General features: G+C 32.9%; 1 protein-coding gene and 1 long non-coding RNA gene across 2 annotated transcripts in view; one reads left to right on the forward strand and one right to left on the reverse strand.

Annotated features, from left to right (window-relative positions):
- The first annotated feature begins 1,120 nt into the window (after nucleotides 1–1,120).
- LOC118194117 (uncharacterized) lies at nucleotides 1,121–5,782 on the forward strand. Its single transcript, XM_035365304.2, has 2 exons — nucleotides 1,121–1,524; nucleotides 4,704–5,782. The coding sequence occupies exons 1-2, from the start codon at nucleotides 1,170–1,172 to the stop codon at nucleotides 4,715–4,717; spliced, it is 369 nt and encodes a 122-aa protein (XP_035221195.1). The 5' UTR covers nucleotides 1,121–1,169; the 3' UTR covers nucleotides 4,718–5,782.
- Nucleotides 5,783–6,953: 1,171 nt separating this feature from the next.
- The window catches only part of LOC146994098 (uncharacterized), a 70,900-nt gene continuing 55,321 nt past the window's right edge, over nucleotides 6,954–22,532 (reverse strand). Inside the window, exons 3-4 of the long non-coding RNA XR_015043839.1 lie at nucleotides 8,877–9,250; nucleotides 6,954–7,080 (exon numbers count right to left, since the gene is read on the reverse strand). This is a non-coding gene — a long non-coding RNA (uncharacterized LOC146994098). The remainder of the gene's footprint in view (nucleotides 7,081–8,876; nucleotides 9,251–22,532) is intronic.

Here is a 22,532-nt window from a genome sequence, read left to right on the forward strand (position 1 = left end):
CCAAAAAATACTCTAGCCTTCAGTCGATATACTGGAGTCATGGACATAAGCATGTTGTTCCCCGAGATCTATTTTGTATTTTAAATGTGTAATTATAACGCCCTTAAATGTAATGTTTTATCTTAATTGTGTTTTGTTAATTAAAACTATTTAAAAAGGCGAGGCGAGTATTTTGTTTATGTTAGTTTTGGTTATAGCACGGCATTAATAAAAGGAATGAGTGATCCAGCAAACCATGTTAGTGGTTTGAACAGAATAATTCTTCCCGGAATAAGTGTTACTGCTACAAGTCATTATAATTTTTTAATTTATGAAATGATTATTTGAACACAAAGTTTCTTTGTGAAAAAAAAAGTACTTTTTAGGGTAGGGAGAGGATATCCCGTTTTTCATCTCTTGGCAAACAAAGCTGTGAAATCATCTGAATGAAAAAAAGAAGAGAAAGGATCAGGTGAAAAATGTTGGTCATGCGAATGATTATAATAAAAATAATGACTAGGAAGGAGAAACTAATTCCTCCCCCCCCCACAAAATATGTTTCAAGTGATATTGTTTCTAACAGAAAAGTATCTTTTTAAAATAAAGACTGCTAAGAATTTACGCAAAAATAGTTTATACGTTCCCTCTCTTGAGTGGATAAAATAACAAGTTGCATCAATATAGTTCACATTCAGAAGTTTCGTATTATCATTTAACATTTTTGAACCGTAGCGCTTTTATTCATCGATGATTCAAATGGAAAATCTAAATTTGCTAAGGTAAGCGTGTGAGGCACTAGAAGATGTTTTAACCAGTTTTTATCTTAGCTGGAGAATGTTATGTGTACCATAATACTTTTATTATTATAAGCGAAAATAATGAGTATACGTCTTAAAAATTATTAATCAGTTATACGACTGAATGAATGGCATATTTATAGAGTTCGCTGGTACTAGTCTTATATGCGCCCTCAGGTCACCAAATGCGGCGTTATGTGTTATGAGCTAGTTTTTGGCGTGATTGCGTGTTCTGCAATGGTTTTGGGGCGAATTTGGTTTCTATGGCAACCCTTTTTACCTGGAAACTTGGATTTCAGTTGCTAGTTGGTTCGTGTGGTATTTTATGTATGATGGACTTTGTATGCTCTGTGTCTCAAAAGATAGGAGAAAAAGATAAAGTGGTGGAAGTAGATGAGTCGAAGTTTGGCAAAAGAAAATATCATCGTGGCCATCCTGTTGAGGGGCAGTGGGTATTTAACAGGATCTGGGATATTTTTTATGGTGGCTGTGCATGATAGAAGTAAGGAAACTCTGATGCAGTGTCTTAAAGAGTGGATTGAGCCTGGTAAAACTATTTTTTCGGATGGCTGGAAATCCTACAAGGATTTAGGAAAAGAAGGTTTTCAACATTTACTTGTGAAAGATAGTATCAATTTTGTGGATAGTGAGTCTGGCTGTAATATCAATACGATAGTGATTACGTGGCCGCATGTTAAAAGCGGCATGAAATTGGTATTTCTGCTGTTCGAAGAAGCATTCGTTCATGGTAAGTGCATTTTATTTTATTCTTGTTTTTATTTTGTAGAATATTATGTTCATTGTTTTTTTTTAGTATGAATTTCTATCGTTATTTTTTTATTGTTGTTTGAAATTTATTTTAGTTTATTTAGTTGATTAGTGCGCAATGCCTAGATTGTGCAATTCGTAGATGTTTTTTAAAGTTGAAACAGAATGCTGTGTACACGGTATTCTTAAAATTTATTGTTGTTATGTTAATTTATTAAAGCGAGGTATGCGTAGTTCGTAGATTCCTTCGCTGCCTAGATTGTGCAATTCGGAGATTTTTTTTTAAAGTTTAAAACACAACGCTGTGTACATGATATTCTCTGAAATTTATTGTTGTTATGTTACTTTATTTAAGCTAGGTGCACGTAGTTCGTAGTTTTCTTCGCTGCATAGATTATGCAATTCTGTGATTTTTTTAAAAATTAAAACATATCGCTGTGTACAAGGATTCTTCTGAAATATTTTTGGTTAGAAACGTTTTGTTTTTTGTTTCGGATTTTTAGCTTAAATTCTAAACGCTCTAAACGTGGTTTTTGCACGAAAGAAAATCGCGTTTTTGCAGACATTTTAGGCTTGAAATTCGAAATGTAGACAAAACATTTAGGTAGTAATATGGCGGCGTGGAGATGCTTGGCGAGAAATTTGTCGCCAACTGAGGGCGGATATGAGAGTAGCTCCAGTTCGCTAAATGCATTTTATTTAACAGTTCGTATTCACGTTCACAGAGCTTAAGTTTAAGATGAATATGCATTTCTTGGAAACGTTAAGCTCAGCCAAACCACGCCAGGGCTTCAGAATTTCAAACACCAGCAAATTTGAGAGACAGACAGAAATTGAGAGCTAGACATTTTAAAATGAAGTTGCGTTTCATCCTATTGCAAAATCTATTTCTGTTCCTAAATCCCGATTTATCGCGGATATTGATTTATAAGAAAATCTTCATTACATTTTTGCCTGTTCCTTAATTAGTTTCCCGATTGGCTGCAGAAAGTTTTGCCCCTTTTAATCACTCTCATTTGGTATTAAACTTAAAATTATTTACAAATACCTGTTTTGTACGAGCTAGTCAATTTAAGTTTATTAATTTTTGAACAGATAAAAGCACTTTCGGGAAAGGACCTACAGTTAGGCTTTCTACAGTTTCGTGGGGCTAAGCCGTTTCTTATGAATTTAAGAGAACATAATATAGTTTAATGCTGAACATTTAAATTGTCGAATGCGAAATTTGTACCAACAATCTTAATTCTCTTTAAAGATTGAAACGGCTGTTTACTTTCCAAATGTGTCTATTCTCACAAAACGCTAGGTTTTACGGCAAAATTATCTGCTTAAGTAGGGAATGCCTTCTGAGGAACTTTCTAAGAGAATGGACTACTTGATTGCGGAATTGGAACTTTAATGTTGATTAAATGAGTTTATTTAAACATCGCTTAATGTGCATTTTCTATTTTTTAAAACATTGCAGAGTTCATTTAAAACTGTGTGAATAAATGTTAAGGAAATTTAATACAGTACTAAACTTTTAATATTATAAATTTCGGTACTTTTCCGTTTTGCCGGCGCAGGCGATTAAAGTCACCAATAATGGTACAACTGGTGCCAAACGGAATATCCTCGCTGGTAACCTTTTACGCCTCATTTTCAAAACAAGTAGCAGCGTTTCTTATCAGATTGATTGTTTCTTTCAATACTGGCATACCGTTTCCTAGAATTTTTACCAGATAGTTCAATTTTATGCCCGTAAGGCAATTCGCGGTAAATAAGTCAATTAGGATGCAATCATACCGCTCACTCGAAGGCGAAAATATAGAAAAGGCAAAGTTAAGGGTTAAATTCATCAATTCTAATGAGAATGCACTAGGGAAGTAAAGGACTGCGGTTTTACATAATTTCTGAGTAAGCTATTCGTACGAACTGAAATAATTCTTGCATTTAAACTTGTATTCCAAATTAAGATTTAACTTGTAATTAATGTAAATAATTTGAGAGAATTAGATTTTTATAGCGCAGTTTGCGTGAGATGAGATCACTTAGGGTCTCGTGATATGAACCGGCGAATCAAGATGTTGAACCATGACAGCGTAGTAAGTTCTTAAATTAATATCCTTTTACGAATTTATTGTCTTTGTTTATTAGCTTCTTACGAAATTTTAAATGGCATTAAAATGTTTATGCCATTTAAAATTTCGTAATAAAAATAAAATAAAAATTTCTTAGAATAAAAATAAAAATAAATTCAAATAAAATCAAATAAAAATTTCTTAGAACTAACATTTGTTAACATTTTCTATGTGTAAACTGTATGTGGTTGCCAATAAAGTCTGCTTGACGAGATTTGCGCCGGCGAAACGGAAAAGTGTACCTAAATTTCTTCTAACGTAATAACGTTCTTGTGTAGCGTGTACCGGTTTCATAATCGCTGAATTTGTATTCAGGCTGACTGATCTTTCGGTTAGATAGCTAACAGATAGTCGAAATATGAAGATCCCCACCAGTGGCCGAGTGGCTAAGACCGCTGAAAACTGCTAATTCAAACCTAGACAAACGGCTAGTTCCGTAATTGGATCCTCCCCACCATGCGCAACGTGAATATGAGCAAGTTTCCCTTAGGAAGTCCTCTACGAAAAGCATCCTTCCCTGGGGCAGACAGCCGTCGTGTGCTTCGCCGTATTCTGGGTAACCTCACTTCGAATGTCTCCAAAACAATCAAGCTAAAATAGAAAAAGTGAAAACTAACAGCATTAATTTATTCTCAAAAGACACGAGCTTTCACAGTAGTGTATATAATATTCTAACATTAAAATTTGTCATTAAAAGTAGCTTTAAGGAACTAATTTCACTTTGTGTAACGAATTGTATAGAATAAATTTTCATAGAAAATATTATGCTGCCGACATAAGTTTTTCTTTGCTGTCTCTCATTAATTTGACTTAAGCTGTTTACTTAGTCATAACAAACTTGCCAAAGTCCACTAACTGAACATAGACAGCGATTATACTGTATATTACTGTGAGAGTTATTGTATTTTCACTTGAAATAGTTACTTTTAATTAGTTACTTTTAATTTTCTATATGGATGACTATATGTATGTATATATATATATACAGGGTGTTCGGGATAAATCTGACATATTTATAATTGATTACATTTTTCCGTAGGTTGGAGGTATTGACACACATTACTCGTCATTTAAAAGTTTGGACCCTTCTACATTCATATACAAGATGTCAGAAAGAATGGATGACTGGAACCCACCTGAATCATGGAAGAGAATAACTTGCATCATGATGATTCGTGCCGGCCATCAAAATAAGGATATTATGACTGCTGCCCAATGCTCCCTGAACACAGTAAAAACAATCAGGCAGGAACTAGAGACTTGCAATGGTGACTACGAGAATGTAACCACCACCAAAAGTCAAAAATGGTTGTCTGAAAATTTCTATGACTTCACCAGTCCAAATGTTTGGCCTCCAAACTCCCCAGACCTTAACCCCATGGATTATTCTGTATGGTGCGCAGTTGAAAAAGACACTAATCGCACTTCCAGTAATACAAAAGCCCAGTTAATGGACAAAATTAAAACAATTTTGAGGTCCTTACCAGGGAGACTGTAGCATCAGCTTGTTCGAGGTTTTGAAGCTGTGATCGATACTAATGGTGCTTATTTTGAGTGAATCTTGTTGATAGTATTGTAATTTACTCTGCCTCTAATTTTTTTTTTTTTTTTTTGTCAATTCATTAAATTTAATAGATAAAAAGCGGATTTTCCTTTTCCTTACGAAACTGTCAAATTTATCCCGAACACCTTATATATGCAATAATGCACACACACACACACACACACACACACATATATATATATATATATGTAATAATAAAATTCCATAGTCAAGAATACACTTAAAATTCTAACTGTATGTTCTTTTCATTTTTGATGGCGACGTTCTCTTATTTGAAAGTACGTGGAATTAAATTCACAGCCCCGTAGTCAAGTTGTTTTCCCCGCCTTTTCTACACGTACAGTTTTAGAATGTTCTGGAAATATTTCAAGCGAACTGGATTGGCTGACGTCATTTCTTGGAAGCTCCGCCTTTCCAGAGGCTATAAAATGACTCGCAAAAGGAATATCGGGGCTTTTTCTTTAATGCAACGATGCAGTAAACTTCATACAAAAAGTTATTAGTAATTCTTTTTTATTTTATTTACTCCGGAGATAGGAATTTTGTAACTGCTATTTCTCCTGAATAATAAATAATGGATCCTGTTTTTTAAACTTATTGTCTGATTATTTAAGCTACGACTACATTTATGATTCTTCAGCATTTTATTTATTCCGGACAAAAGCTGGTACATCACACATATATATATTGCGCGTGTATGTACAGTGTTATGTTTTTAAACATCATTTAGTATTTTTTGTTTATTCTTAACGCCCCCCCACAAACAGGTAAATAAGTAATCTTGCATTGTTTACAGCGGCGCACATTTATCGCTTGCCTCAGGTGAAAAAATATGTAGGCACGGCTCTGCATGTTGACCACCGTTAAATGAAATGCGTTTTTCTGTTCTCTTGTAACAGTGTTCTTGTTTTCAGTTAGGTAATATCATCAATTTAAAGTGTTTGAAGTGAGACTTCAAATAGCTTTTAATTATTGAAATAGATACATAAGAACTAATTTTTGCGTTCAGAAAAATTTTCTCAACCGAAATGAGATTATGAAATTTTGTTCTTTTTCTAGAAGTATCGAAATGACACACAACTTTCTAGAGAAAACTGTTTGGCGCATCTTGTCCTGTAACAGAATGATCCAAGAAATGTATTCATGGGGATTTCACGTTTAAATTTCGCGGTTTCCTTTATAATCAATACTTTGAGGAGAACTTTAAGGAAAACTGGCACGTACCCTCGTTACACATGGAGAAAACCGTAAGAACTCCCATGCTGCCGTACCGTTCATTCTGATCAAACTGCCACCTTTCTGCGAATTTTACCGCTCAGCCTCTGCTGAAATGAACTGAATGGAAAGTAGCGTAGAAATATCATCAACACACTAATAAACTACATCGCTGCAAAATTACATACGATTGCAGCATATTTAGTTATTTTAAATTTCTGGAATCAACAGTTCAGGTGCACATTTTGAAACTGCAAGCGAAATCAAAAGAACCTTCAACATTTCTTAACTGAAACAAAACGAAATCTCTTCGATTCTACTTTTCGAGGTCAATATAATTTCACATTGCATTTTTTTGTGTGTTCTGTTTATTTGAAACATTACATCTTCTGAAAATAAATTAGAATTCAAACTGAAGATTTCATTGTCGCAATAAAAGGAAAACTCTTTCAAATTTAATGTTTCACACAACTTTATTAAGAAATACATTTATGAAGTCAACAATAAAGCAAAAAGGAAAAATATATAATCTGTTAAAATTATCGCATGTTAAAATTTGCTCGTACGCTAAAAACATGGAGCTTGTTAGTAACTAAATGTTGGAGATGAAGATCCACAGGAATTCTCAGGAAAGAACCTATAAATAAATTATAAGTTTTAGATTTAAGCAACTTAAGACAACTTGCTATTTTTGAACTTTAAGTACATTTTAGAGCAATGTTCTTAAAAATTCAGTTTATAAAACTGTCGTGAACGACTTATTTCAATTTAAAAAAAAAAAGGAGGCAATTAATTTTTTATAAAACTGCACTTCGTATATGCGATTAAGCCTCTGAATTTTTAAGTCTTTAGTTATAGAAGTAAGGCAGATAACCAGTTATTTCACTGCTACATGTAATAAAGTTTGATTAAAGCTTAGAAGCGTTTTAATTTTATTTTTTAACAATCGCTTTTAATAACTCTCTTGAAAAATTGATCTACGAGTTACATATGTATGCATAACAAATTTGGAACTACTCTTATATGCGCCCTCAAGGCGCCAAACAGTGCCATATTACTATCTAAATTTTTTGTCTGCATTTCGAACTTTAAGCCTAAAATGTCTCCAAAAACGCGGTTTTCGCACATGCAAAAACCCCGTTTTGAACACACAATTTAAGCTAAAAATCCGAAACAAAAACAAAAAATTTAGATCGTAAAGTTTCTAACCAAAAATATTTGACAAGAATCCATGTACACAACGATATGTTTTAACTTAAAAAATATCTACGAATTGCACAATCTAGGCAGAGAAAGAATGTACGAACACCTTGCTTTAATAAATTAACATGACAACAATAAATTTCAAAGAATAACATGGTACACAGCATTATGTTTAAACTTAAAAAAAAATCTACGAATTGCACAATCTAGGCATTGCGCACAAATCAACAAAATAAACTAAAATACCTAAAATAAATTACAAACAATTCAAATAACAACAGAAATTCATAATAAAAAACAATGAACATAACATTCTACATAATAAAAACAATAAAATAAAATGCCCTCATACGTGAATAAAACTTCGCCAGTCACATAACGTCTGTGAACAAAAGTGACAGGATTTACTATATCACATGTCTTTCTGCGATTCAAAATTTCGAAAGTAACGATAAAAACTTCCTCCAAAGTTAACTCACTACACGAAAACCACGATCCAAATCTTAAACTCCGCTGACAGTCACATACTTTGCCAGCAACCATTTCACTGCAGATCCACACAAGAACTATCAGAAACTCCCTTCTTTGTCCGAGTTCTCATAGCAGCTCCGCATTTCGGACACACCAGACTCTGTTTTAAAAGTCCTGACTCCCACACAATTCAAAGAATGCACTTCTATCCGCATAAACACATCCATGAACAAAAGACTCGTTAACAACTCCAACATCATACCTTTTAATACTAAATTTACTTCCCACACAATCTAAAATACGCGACTAAAATCCTGCCACCACGTGTCTAAGTTTCAACGTCAAAAGGGTTGCCATACAAACAGCATCGTCCACCAAACCATCCCACAGCACGGAATCGTGCCAAAAACCAGCGCAGAACACATATCGCCACATTTGGTGAGCTTAGGGCGCATATAAGAGTAGAGCCCAAATTTTTAACACCTTGTATTTTAAAGCAAATAGCGCTGATCTTCACTATTTAGTTTTGTAAAAGAATTATGAAATAAAGATCCCATATATAAAGTAGTGGTAAGTGCTTTTGGACTAATTATGCGAGTGGAAGTACAATTTACAGGATGGTTTTAAAACATAGTATTAAGTATTTTTCAAGTGCAGTAATTCAGGATGCATTTAAAATTTCACAACAGCATTTACATGCTTTGAAGTACATCAAAAAAAAGACCATATTTAAGAATATTTCCTGTTAAAGATACATACCTGAAATATTCAACCATAACGAGTGAAATATTTAGCTAACGTTTTCACAGTTAACACACCAGATTTCACTTTGTTTGCTACAGCTTGTCCCTCAAGGATTTTGCCAGCAATCTACAAGGGAACACCCAGTGGGGCCAAAATGGCCCCCAATTACTTTCAGAGGTTTACCGATAACTTTCTACGCAGTTCCCTTCGTACTCTTTACTACAGCACCAGCACCGTAAAGTGAAAATTTCTTGTCTTTAGCCTTTATTTTGATACGAGCTTTTTCATGAAGAAGCTTGGCAGCTATGAATGCTTCCAGCGGTTGGCTGTAAAACAAGTCCATCAGAATTAGGATTGCTATCAAAGCATATATCTTCATTCTTTATAATCTGAAGGAAAGAAAAAATACAGATTAGTAATTTAAGTAAAGAATTAACTCCGCATATTGTTAAAACTTGTAGGGTTTATATTTATTTTAACTAACATTTATTTTAAGTTTAAACTATCTTTCCTGTCAAGCCTTACTTTCCCCTGGAATTGCCAATGCCAGAGTATGTAAATTTTAGTAGAACGCGCAAGGATTCAAATTATCAGCGGAAGTATTCTGAGTTAAATAGAAAGGAAACGAGTTCGAAAGGGTGCTTTCTTGCTTCACGAGCGTGGAGGTGACTAGTTAGAAATTGAAGAACCACGCGTTTCGGCCTGTGTGCTTGCCTCGGCAGTTTGTTAATCTTTCAAAGTAATATTCAGAAGTTTGCTAAAGTATCAGCGGTATTTTAGAACGCGGTGAGATTAGTTACGTTTAGAGAGCCTCGTAGCTAGTCACTTGTTACTATTCTTTTCTTATTTTTTAATTTTTATTTTACCGCCGCGTCGGCGTAGTTTGTGAGCGTCAAGAGCACGCATTTGTAATTTCTAAAGTTGAATAAAAAGGTATTTAAACCATTCGCAAGACTTTGGTCTATTTCCAGGTCTCAGCAGTCACCACTTCGTTGCGTGCAGGTTGGAAGCGCGCAACTTTACAAACTTTTGAAAAAGAGACGGGTTAACTAAATATGTGCTATATTAAACTGAACGAAATTAAAGATCGAGTCAGTGGCGAAAACCTAAGAAAAGTTAAGTACTAAACGTCTGGTATCAAGAAAAAAAGAACTTTCATTGCCCCATTCTAGAGAATCGAAAGTCAGCACTCGGCCTTGAAATATTTTAGTTCATTCTCAAGAGCTTCTACGATAAGAACACGATTCACTTTCTACGATAAGAATCATCAGCAAGAATGACTAAAGTATCATAAAACATTGCGAGTGACCGAAACTAGAAATAAAATCTTTCTCCCTGTGGGCTGTAGAGTTCATGTTTTATATATATATCGGGCCATTTTAGATAGCCATTAGCCAGGAAGGCACAGGAAAACAAATCCTTAGGATCTTCCACTTCGTGTTCGACATTAAGTAGGATATTTTTATCTTTAATGGTAGACTAAAATTCTTTGAGCCTCATTTAATGCAGGGAACGCGTAGTACATGTACGTCCTAGCCCCAGCAAAAGGATAATCTAAAATGACGAGTGTAAATAATTTAGTTAATTCCATCGTATTAGACATTTAAGTACCACATAAAGCATTATAATTACGACTTACTTTAATTTAACGAGTGCTTGCTCTTTTTATCTTTAAAAGTAATGCAAAAATTCTGACTAACAGATTCCATGAAAATTTAACAAAATCGTAGAGATACTTAGTGTTACTTTTATATTCCTTAGTGCTGTTGCAGTGTAAGTGGCTAACACATCTAACTAACAACTGGAGGATTCGCGGTTCGAGTCCAGTAAGATAATATTTCATTTTTCAAGTTTCTCGCTTTCAAGAAAACCTAAAGTCCTTAGAAGACCATTACACCCAGTTGTGTGGAATAAAGAGCAAACATAACGTGAAAGTAAAACTTGAAATTTAAATCGATTCGTAAATACAAATAATAAGTCGTACTTCCCATCTATCAGAAATTTTTAACTACAGCCTTTTTTCTTTTTTTTAACTGACGTTACTCAGACCTCTGTAGCTGAACTACGTATCAAGCCGCAAAACCACGGAATTTTGTACAGGGACTGTTGACGACACGGGAAAAAAGAATCCGCAGAAAAAAATTAGTTCCAAAAGTTGCCGAGAGAGGGAAAATGTGACGGTTTACACTTTAAGATAGCTAAAATTTTGCACAAAACACGGGAAAAAATTGAAAAATTTCGATTATGTAGTCGACACCAGCGACAGTATTTTGAATTCCATTCAGCTGTAGACAATACGGTGAACAGAATGCAATGCTTAGTCCAAGAAAATGGAGGTCATATTGAAAATGGGCGATGTCTTTCTCGGTAAAACGATTCTACTGAATAAAAACAAAAGAACAAAGAATAAAAAGGAAGTCGAATAGAAGGTTATCTTTTTTTTAATAATTTGTTACCATTTACAGAAATTATTTTTTAGAATAAAGCACATTTGTGAAAAAATTAATTCTTTGTTATTCATTTATTTGTTTACTGTAACCTTTTAAAGTAGTCAGAAATTTTATAGTGCAGTTAAACTTAAAATTTAGATCAAAAACGCCATATTCTCCCTATCGGCAACTTTTGGAACTATTGGCAACTTTTTGTTTTTTTTTCACGGATTCCTTTTTCCCACGTCGTCAAGTCGCCGTGCAAAATTTCGTGGCTTTGCGGCTGATAATTCAAGCTACAAAAGTCTCTGAGTACCGTCAGTTTAAAACAAACACCCTGTACTTCTCGGGAAAAAGGAACTTAAGTATAAAGAACTTAAGAACTTAAAAGTTCTTAAGTATTGCAGATTTATCTAACAAAATATCTTAGCTATCATTTACCATAATGAGAAACTAAAAGCTTTCGATTAAATAAATGCACTTCTTTAGAACACATATTCATAAAGCAGGTATTTTAAACAATATTAAAATTATTAGAAATATCAAAGCTTTACCGTTATTCTTGAAAATCTTCTTAAGTTTGTATGAACGAAGTTTTAATTAATCTTACTCCTGATTGTTGCTCATAAAACAACTATAGCTTAAAAGTTAACATAAAAAAGAAGAGCAATAAAGAAGGAAAAAATTCAACTTCTTGAATAGAGCACAAAATTCTACTAATTTTTACTTAATTCTACTAATTTTAAATTTAATTTTTACTATTAATATTTTAGCCTGGCAGATTACTTTAGCAAATGCCTTGTCTCGCAGAAATTAAATTTTAAATTTGTATGAAAGCAATATTTCATAGTCTTCTTGTTCTCATCAACGAGTTGTTCAGCAAAGTACAAAATATATTTTACTTATAATTTTTATATCACATTTTAATATTTTAAATATTCTATTAAAAGAATATTTGACTAGTTATGTTAAATCTTCATAAAATGAATAAGCAGACTACTTTTTTTATTATGTTCATGTACTCTATATTTTTTCAGATATAAATAGAGTACTTTTTATTTTTTATAAATGCGATATTTTTAGTCCAAAGGGGCTTTGTCCCTGAAGGACTATTATTTTCGTTTCGCGATTTTGCGTCGATTCACTGCGAACGGCGAATCACTTTTGAAACTGTTGCCACAAATGATTATCGCCCTGAGTTATATTTTAAGAAATTAAATAATGAAAAATCTGCATAAATGTATATATATTATTTCTCGCATTGTGATAAAACAACGGTACACAGAGCCATCGAATTTTGAATGACGTAATCCTCCTACGAATATGGACATATGGAAGACCAAATTTGAAATTTGGAATTTGTTTTATTACCGATTTACTATTTTGTAAAACTTTAAATTTTTGATTAACAAACTCCAGGATTTCAAAGCGAGCAATGGCAACATTGCACAGAAAAAACATTTTAATCTCTAGCGCGTGAGTCTTTGTATCGGAAATTTTAAAGATATGCTCATTTTAGAGCTATTTTGCGATATTGCTGTTGAACTGAATTATGGTTTAAGTGCGAAGAACGTGATATTTAATAAATAAATGTAACACACAAAATGTTAAAAAAAAACTCCCCTTTGGGCGTAACTTAAAATCTGAAACATTTCAGTTTTTCTTTTTTTAAAATTATTGTTCTTAATTTCTTTCTTGAGAATTTTACTTTTTTTTTCATTATTATTTTCAACGTTGGAGGACTTTTTACAAAATCTATCATGAAAGTTCATTTGGGGTTATTCGTTTCTGTTTCCTGCATTGATTACCTACGTTTTTGTAGTTTTATACATTAATTAATGCTGTCAACCTCGTTCTATATTCTTCTTCAACAAAACATACATTTTTGCTGAATTTTGATTTTTTATAAGTTTTGTTTTCGTGCAAAAGCCTAAGTGATAGCAGCAGGTTGGTTCCTTGGCATAATTTATACAGATTTAAGTAAACAAAACGGAATTTGCAATACCGGATCGTTGAACTTTTGGCAAGGTCTAGAAATGTTACAAAGTGCAAATTTACTGTGTAGCAAGGTGCTATCACTTCGACATTTTATCGCTAATTAGAAGGACAATGACATATCGAGGTAATAGTCATAATTAATGCAAGCGGTCTTTGTGAAGGTACTTTCGTTTTTTTCTTGCTGCGACCTACATCAATAGAAATCTAACCTTGGAATCACGTGTTAGGATTTCAACGAGCATGGCAATTACAGCTTTCCGAATTGCTGCTTTAAGTAATGGCGTTTGACAGGAAGGAACGAGCTCTGCTAGAATATCAATTGAAGAGCTAGTCGTTTAACCGCCGTTAAGGATGGCGGGAGGGGGTACAATTCTCCTATTTGCTTCAGCTAAACAGGCGACGATACTTTTTTTTTTTTTTTTTTTTTGTCTTCTATTTTAAAATATTTAATTACAAAAAAATTAGAAACGCATAGACATTGGGATCAACTTTACAATAAAAAAAGCGTATTCAATAATTTTTGGAAAAATTCAGTAACATTTGGCATCATTGCCAATTTCGCCACACTATATATTTTTAAGTGCTCTATTGCACGGTTAAAATCTAGTATGTGCATTTTTTACACCTAAGGCTAATTATAAATGTTTCTTCCGCTGTGTATTATAAAACTACATTAAGAGTAATTTTGTAAGGAATGAATGTGTGTGACTATTCTTTCATATATATTATATATAAACATATTACATATTTCAAACATATATATATATATGATGTACCAGCTTTAGTCGTAGCTTAAATCATCAGATGATAAGTTTAAAAAAAAACAAAACAGGATCCATTTATTATTATTCAGTAGAAAATAGCAGTTACAAAAATCAGATATCCTGAGTAAATAAAAAGAATTACTAATAACTTTTTGTATGAAGTTTACTGCATCGTGACATTTAAGAAAAAGCCCCGATATTCTTTTGCGAGTCTTTTTATTATAGTCTGGAAAGGCGGAGCTTCCAAGAAATGACGTCAACCTCGTCAGCCAATCCAGTTCGCTTTAAATATTTCCAGAATATTCTATAAGTGTACGTGTAGAAAAGGCGGGAAAAACAACTTGACTACGAGGCTGTGGATTTAATTCCACGTACTTTCAAATAAGAAAACGTCGCCATTAAAAAATGAAAAGAACATACAGTTAGAATTTTAAGTGTATTCTTGACTATGGAAAAATTTATTATTACAAAATTTATATATATATTTCAAACATATATATATATATACACTTCAAACATATATATGTATGAAATATGCATGTGTATATATAGTATTTATGAAGTATACATATATTTTCTCCATACCTGTATAATATGTATGAATATATATACCGATAAATCATAATAATTTATAATAAGAAAACTTTCCATATACTTTTTAATTTACTTTTAATTACTTTATTTTGAATATATATATATATATATATATATATATATATATATGAATTTAACAAACATTCTCTATTCGTAAAAAGCAAATTTTAAATGAAATTTTATTTCATTCCTTGCAGCAATGGCGCAAGAGAATAACTTAAAATTAATTTAACTTTACTATATATATATATTATTTTAGTATTATTTATGTATTTTTATAGATTGTATGTAGTTTATTTTTGATTTTAATGCATAATTCGTGTCGGGGAAGTTTCTAGATAGTTAAAGGTTTCTAAATTACTTTGGTTTTCTAGAAAGCTTTGAATTTCTACACTTTTTACATTGGAAATTTTATTTTAATAATTTTGATTCTTTGTCAATTTGTTTTCTAAATTTTCAAAATTCCTTTCTTAAATTTTTTTAGAAATTCACTATTTTTGATTTACTATTGGTTTTAAAACTATACCTAAGCCTATATGGATGACAAAACACGAATTGAGTGATTGAAGAGTTAGGTTTGGAGGCAACTTTCCTTTGATAAGATCTGTCTCCTGCCTGCTCAACAATTATTCACTATGGAAATTAATTTAGTCCTAGAAATCTTTCAAAAAATTTTTAGGATTAAAATATTTTTTGGAATATTATATATTTATTCATAGATTTTGATACTTGTACTTAATTTATATATGTTCTCAGAGAGTTTAAATGATAATGTAGCAATAATTAATCGCAGCAATAATTAATCATTTAGTTGTTTGCAATTAAAAGTTCATAATTTAAAATTAAAATTTTAATTAACTTTAAATTTGCTTTTTACGAATCGAGAATGTTAATTATATATATATATATATATATATGTCTGCGAGTATGTCTACGAGTTCCTTTATTCTTAAACTTCTTAAGTTGTTTTTCGTAGATGATGATTATCCGTTTTTGAAATCCCAGATAATGCGTATTTATTGTTCACATCGATTTCTCTCTCTCGTTATTTCCTTATTCGTTCATTAATTCCATTTACTTCTTTCCGAAGTTTTACTGGATAATATGCATAAATTTTGGTGAAACTCATTTTACATTTTAAATTTCAAAACAGCAAAAGTCAATCCTATCAACTAAAATCTTCTGAATAAATATCACAGTGACGATGAAGCTTTTTGTAAAGGTTCAGCTCTTAAACCAAGCTATGACCCAATTTTTGCTGTCCTGCTTTCGACTTAATAAAGGAATTTACTTGCCAGTCTCTTAACAATTTATTTTGCGCACTCATTAGTCTCTCTTTAAATGTATCTTTTTTTTTTTTTTTTTTTTTTAATAGCAGTTGACTATTTGCATTTGCTTAATATTTGAAAATTCTGAACGAAAAATAAGGAAGTTTTCAGCACATATTATCTGCTTGTACCCGAGTTCGCATCCCGGAGAAGGCATGGATGTTTGTATAGTGTCTGTGCGGCATGGGGGCACTCTAAATATGTAGCGAGCCGAAGATCCTCTCGAGAGGTAGGTGGTAGGGAAAAGGGGTATAAGATCATAGGTCCTGCCCTTCGGGGTGCTCATCTTCAAAACTGGAGTCAGAGTTAAGCCTCAGTCGTACGACTAGTCGTACCCAGTCGTACCTATATGGTGCCCAAGGCTATTGCCAACGACAGGCAAAATCTTGCGTCCTTGCTATGGCAAATTTCTTGGGCTTGCTCTGATATCAGAGAAGCGAAATTAGTTACAAAACAAGAAGAAGCAGACGTATCCGGAAAGCGGGAATATGTGGAATAAGGTAGCGGTGAATCGAAACTCTTTTGAGTTGAGGATGCATCGGGACAGGATGATACAACACTCAACCGTTAGCTTCCGTTCTCTACGTCACATCAGCGAAATTCCTTGCCCAGAGATAAAAGAATAAGAGATTTCTTAGAGTGCATATGACGTAACTTCATCCTGGACAGTTTTGAGGTAAAGGCGCATTCATTAAACCGATGTCAAAAAATAATGAGAACAGCAAAATTTTTATTGACTTTATGTATGATGATAGCAACTCAGATCTCTTATACCCTAAAGGCAAAATATTACCTTCCTTTATCATTACCATAAAGGTATGCTATCCACAATATTTAAAGAACAAACAATAGTAATATCAGTAAAAACCATATTGTTTCTTAATTCATGTATTGAACGTATTAATGAAAGTTGCAAAATATTTTACTAGTAAGGCATTTACCTTGAGATAAGTTAGGAAGAAACATATTAATAATTTTCCTCATCACGCACTTGAAGTTGTGAATCTCATGAGAGACGAGCAGAATAAGTTAGGAAACTTTTCAAATATCAACAAAGGAAAATATTTAAAACATTAAACACATCCGTTTCCTTGACAAGTGTCACATTACATCTGGTCTTTTAGAGTGTTTCTTGTTTATACATTGTTAGATTTTAAATAAATACCGCCCATTTAAAGTAATCCTTTTTGTGTGTAACTGAAATGTTGTTCAGGTAGTTGTTTTCCGAAACTTTCCATCTACGATCGAACTAAACTCCTTTCAGAAGCCGACTAAATATCTCTTTTTTTCGGTATTTAATTTCACTATGAACACAGAAGGCAAATTTACATTTAACAATTAATATTTATTTATTTATTTAGGATGCAGTCTGGCCCGTCTGACGAGCGAAGCTCTGCTTACGACCCGAAGGAGCTGCGCTCATATTACATAACACACACAAAAGTATGAACAAAAAACACAATACAAAAAAAAAAAAAAAACAATACAATACAAATACAGTACAATAGTAAATCAAGCTAAAGAACAAACAAACATGGTCTCATTGTTTTTTTATAGTACAAAGCTTGTGTATAGGAATTGATAGTTGAAACTTCGGCTTGTTCAGATTTATCCACTTTATCTGTAATTTCCGTATTATGTAGATTTGCATTTTTCAGGTTATCAAGAATTGTAATTAGTTTTCCTTGCAATCTTTGTGGTATGACGTACGTTCCATTTTTTCTAAGTTTGATCATTTTGATACCATTATCATATTGTTTATTAATGTAGTCCCTATAGTTAGTTATCACCACAATTAATATTCGAAATATAAAGTGATGCTACTGTATACTTCAAACATTTTACTATACGAACACCAAGTATAAGAAACTTCGCTTTATTGTTAAGGCTTCCAACTTTACATCAGTAAAAATCACTGAATTTCAAATACGTGGCCGACCATCATTTTATATTTTTAATACTCCAGTGTACAACCGGAGCTTAATTGTTTTAAATCAAAACTGCTGGAACTGCATAAAATGTGATGAGGAATGGGATTAAAAATAAATATAGTTAATAATAAATATAAAATAACAAATAAAGACATAAATAACTAATAATTAAATAAATTGTAAACCCTGCTAAAATGCCTCATAGAAACCAGTAACACTTTTTATGGGTACCCGAAACATTTTATGTGTTTCTATTGCCTTTTGGTTTCTATTTGTCTCTGTGGGTTTTTTCTTACTGGTTTCAAAATGCCCCATAGAAACCAGTAAAACTTTCTACTAGTACCAGTAGAATTTTTGTTGGTCTTTATTAATTTTTACTGGTTTCTATTGATCTCTGTGGGTTTCTCTTACTGTTATCAATTGACACGCATGCAACCAATATCAGTGTCACTGTTTTGTATTGGTTTATATTGATTTTTACTGCTTTTCTTACTGGTACAATATTAATTAAATTATTTATTAATTAAGTTTTCAAAATATAGAAATTGATAAAGAATTAAAATATAAAAATTAAATGAAAATGAATAAATTATTAATAAATTTAAATATGTCGCAAAGTGAAATAATTAAATAAGTCAAAGATAATAATTTTATAATAACAAGACAGGATACACGGGATGAAAATGTAAATTTTCTTTCTCTTCCTCTTCTTTATTTTATTTTATTTTTTTAAATGGCCTGACACTTACTTTTCATGTCTTTGTTGGAAATAGTCGAATCTATCAGTCTAGCTATTGAATCTAGACTATCGGCTTATCACCCAGAATGCTGAGCAGGATATATCACTAGGGTGATTTGATATTTCGCCTACGAGAAGGCAGAAAAACTCTTAAATAATCAAGAGGTTCAATCCTTCCGCTAACCGCTATACAGTCCAAGGGGACGATGAAATAAAAGCAAATGTTTTATTAGTATTCTTCGCACTGAGATACAAGTGCATTTTTATTTTATCTTCTAATTCATTTAAAGATAATTTGACGAAATGAATATGACCAATAAAAATTCCGTTTTTTGATGGATTTGCATTTTTTGACAAGGAAGATTTTCTTCCTCCAGGTGCTGAAGTTTCCCCACGCATTGTGGTTTATTCTGTACCGGATACCTAATTCCGTTTTAGTAACGGCTAAATTAAATGGAGCATTAAGGTTTCCGTTAATATTGTAATTTAATTGTACAATGGACTATGCTTTATTTGATGCTCCGATACACTCTGGCTAGAATTAAGATTCCACTCAAAACTGTTTTATGTCTGAAAACAGGTGCTAATAGCACACTGAAATTTTTAAACTCATAATTTACAGCTTATCACGGAAAAAGAATGATTGCTGCCCAATTGGGAATGCTTAAGGAAAGTAACCTTAAATGTGCAGGTAAAAATAAACATCAGAGGGAGGTTTTCTTTTACTAAAAATCTGCGGGCTAATATAATCTTGGGGATGGATTTTTAAAGGCTGAGATGGCTAAAATTAATTTTGAGTAAACTACTCTGCAGTTGGAAATGAATAAACTGGTGGAAAAAAGAAGTCCATCTGCTTTAATAACATGCATTTTAAAGGTCAAGTCACAGGATAACTGGGCTATTAATTGGTTCAATGGATGATGCCATGGTGTGCTGGTATTTCGTCATTTGCCCCTACAACAGCTTATACAGTATTATGCCGAGAAAAAGAGATGACTCAATACGGTTTTTAAGATTTTTTCAGTGTGTAACAGACACTACACTTTCTCCAAGAATGCATTTCTCCATAGTTCTCGACTGCTTTCCAGAAGTTAAAAACCAGTTGTTAATTTATTAATAGGCAGTTAGTTCTAATGTTATTTGCTTTTATCACACATCAAATCATATCTGACTAAGCATTTGCATTTTTTACATTTTGAGCAGCATGTTAAAATAAACGAATTATTGAGATACAAAGAGCGTGGTATACTATATTAAATAATTATTGTTCCTTATCAAAGTCATTTAAAAACATTAACAGCTAAACGTTTTATCATATAATAATGATAATTACAGAGCAGTTTGAATTATTCGTTTCTCTTTCGTTATTTTACACTTAATTTGTGGCTCACAAAGTCTTCAGAATATGAGAATATATTACTGTATAAAATCCTGCTAATTACTAATCCTAATCAAAAGATTTTACCACAAGAAGGTTTTTTTTTTCCTCCTGAAAAGAAACTACACTTCAAGCATTTTAGAGGCATGTAGTCACACATTTTGTAAATGTTAACTGCTCATTAAATATTAATTAAAAGCTCGGAATTTTGTCCGAGTTCCAGAAAGTTAATAATAAACCGCTTAATACAATAGCAGGCAGTGATATCAAAAACAAGGATTAACTAATAAAATACATGATTGAAAAAAATGTACATTTTAAAATCTTTACACAAACGAACAGGCAGTTTTTTTTTTGGGGGGGGGGGGCTGCAAATGAACTTATTTAAATTTTATTAAGAATGTGATTCAAACCTTTAAAAATAGCATACACACGGATTTGAATTTTTGTTTCCGCCTTTTATTCATACTATCTCATTTGTTACCTGATTACAAATGGAGAAAAGGAATTTAGGAAATAATATTTTCAAAAGATTCCTTCCCTTCTTTACATTCTTGAGAGTGAGTACAAGGCACACCCCTCCCTTCTTCTTAAAGATCACACAATCTCTTCTTCATTAACCTCATTTATAATGTCTTTTCCTCCCGAAGGCATCTTACATGACTACATTTAGGTCACCACCCTTCGAAGACGTCTATCTCATGTGAACTCGTGGAAGTCAGCCTAATGAAATTATCCATTTGCTTTATAAATTTCTGTTAATTCATGACAAATAGTACCGGGCTTTTTAAATCGCATCCATCTAAATTTCAAATATTGCAATCGATTTCCTGCAGTACCTCTTTTTCCGATTATTCTGTTAGTAAGTGTGTATTTCGAAGCAGGCAAGAGAGACAAAATAGCAACACATTCGCCTGAAATCGAACCACGGACCTCTGGAATACCGGCGCAGTGTGCAGTGCAGACCACCACACCACGAAGGCACGCTTGAAAGGCGGGAGAAATACCTTATGTACTCCCCCTTTTAAAGTGCAGCTGGGGAAGTTTTTTAGGGAACCCAATCGCCAAATCCTGGGTGGGGAAAATCATCATCTACCACCCTTTTAGTTCGTGCGCCACTGTAGAGACATTAGGTATTTTTAGAAGCAGGAGAAAGATGAAAAACTAGCAACGCCTTCGCCGGGAATCGAACCGCGGAGGTCTGGAATACCGGCACGGCGTGCAGAACCACTACACGATGAAGGTACGCTAAGAAGGTGGGAGAAATACCTTATATACTCGCGCTTTTAAAGGGCTACTGGTGTTTTTAGGGGACCCAATCGCTAAATCCTGGGTGGGGAGAATCATCATCCAACACCCTTTTTAGTTCGGGCGCCACTAGAGACATTAGGCTTCATTTAGAAGCAGGCAGGAGAGATAAAATAGCAACGCCTTCGCCGGGAATCGAACCACGGTCCTCTGGAATACCGGCCCAGCGTGCAGGCCACCACACCACAAAGGCACGCTAGGAAGGCGGGAGAAATGCCTTATAAGTGAAATGTGTTATTTATGAGATATTTAAAGGAGCTGATGTATTTTTACTGTCACATAAGACGATGCATTTTATTTACAATCAGTTATTGTTATAAACAAATGAACTTGCCTGCAAAGAAGAGGAGATACATTTTCTGTCCAAACATAGTAAGTCATCTAATAGCACAGTTTGTGCATTTAGAGTTGGGAGCATCGAATGTTTACAACTGCACCTTTGTACATGCATATTTGCACGAAATTTTCTCCTTCCTTGCCGCGATCATTCGTGTTGTAATAGAAAGCACATCCGGGTAGCATCGGGTAGTACGGAGTTCTAATCCTGAAGAAGGAATCAGTGAGTTTTCATGTTACTTGCTTTGAAAGGCGTAATAGACTCCAAATAATTAATTTTCATTGAAGGTGGAGTTACGCAAAGTTCGTATTTTATTCTAATAAAGATGACTTGTTGTGCCTAACTAATGCACTAATCTATAGTTGCTGCTACTTAAACCACAAATTCTTTGCATTTACTGCAACGAAAATCATAAATTTGTTATGTTGCTGTTATTATGTTTATTAAGATTTAAGGTATGTGATCGCGTATGATATTATATCCGACTGTAAAAAGTAGTGTCGTCTTAGTGGCATGAGAGAAGGGCTTGTGTTAACAGCATTAAATGCAACATATTATTCTGTTGTATTGAATTTCGTTGTTTTTCGAATTTTTCAGTGTTTGCTCCAGAAGTCATATTTTTCTAATGAGATTTTATTGATTTAACTACTATATGATAGGTCATGGTTTATTTAATTCAAGAACTTAGACAGTTGTATTTAGTTTGATACATGAATTTTCATTCTACAACTATACTAGTTGTAGAGTTATCGCTACATCTGAAATGGTACGATAAAGAGTTGCGAAGGTTATGAACAACACTTTTATTAAAAGCTGAACTTTTAACAAAACAGGCGGAACTCGTGTCACAGATAAAAAACTACCT

Source organism: Stegodyphus dumicola, chromosome 11, assembly GCF_044657685.1.
Source record: "Stegodyphus dumicola isolate Sdum_Otavi_A_Nest chromosome 11, ASM4465768v1".
Classification (NCBI taxonomy): Eukaryota; Metazoa; Arthropoda; class Arachnida; order Araneae; family Eresidae; genus Stegodyphus; species Stegodyphus dumicola.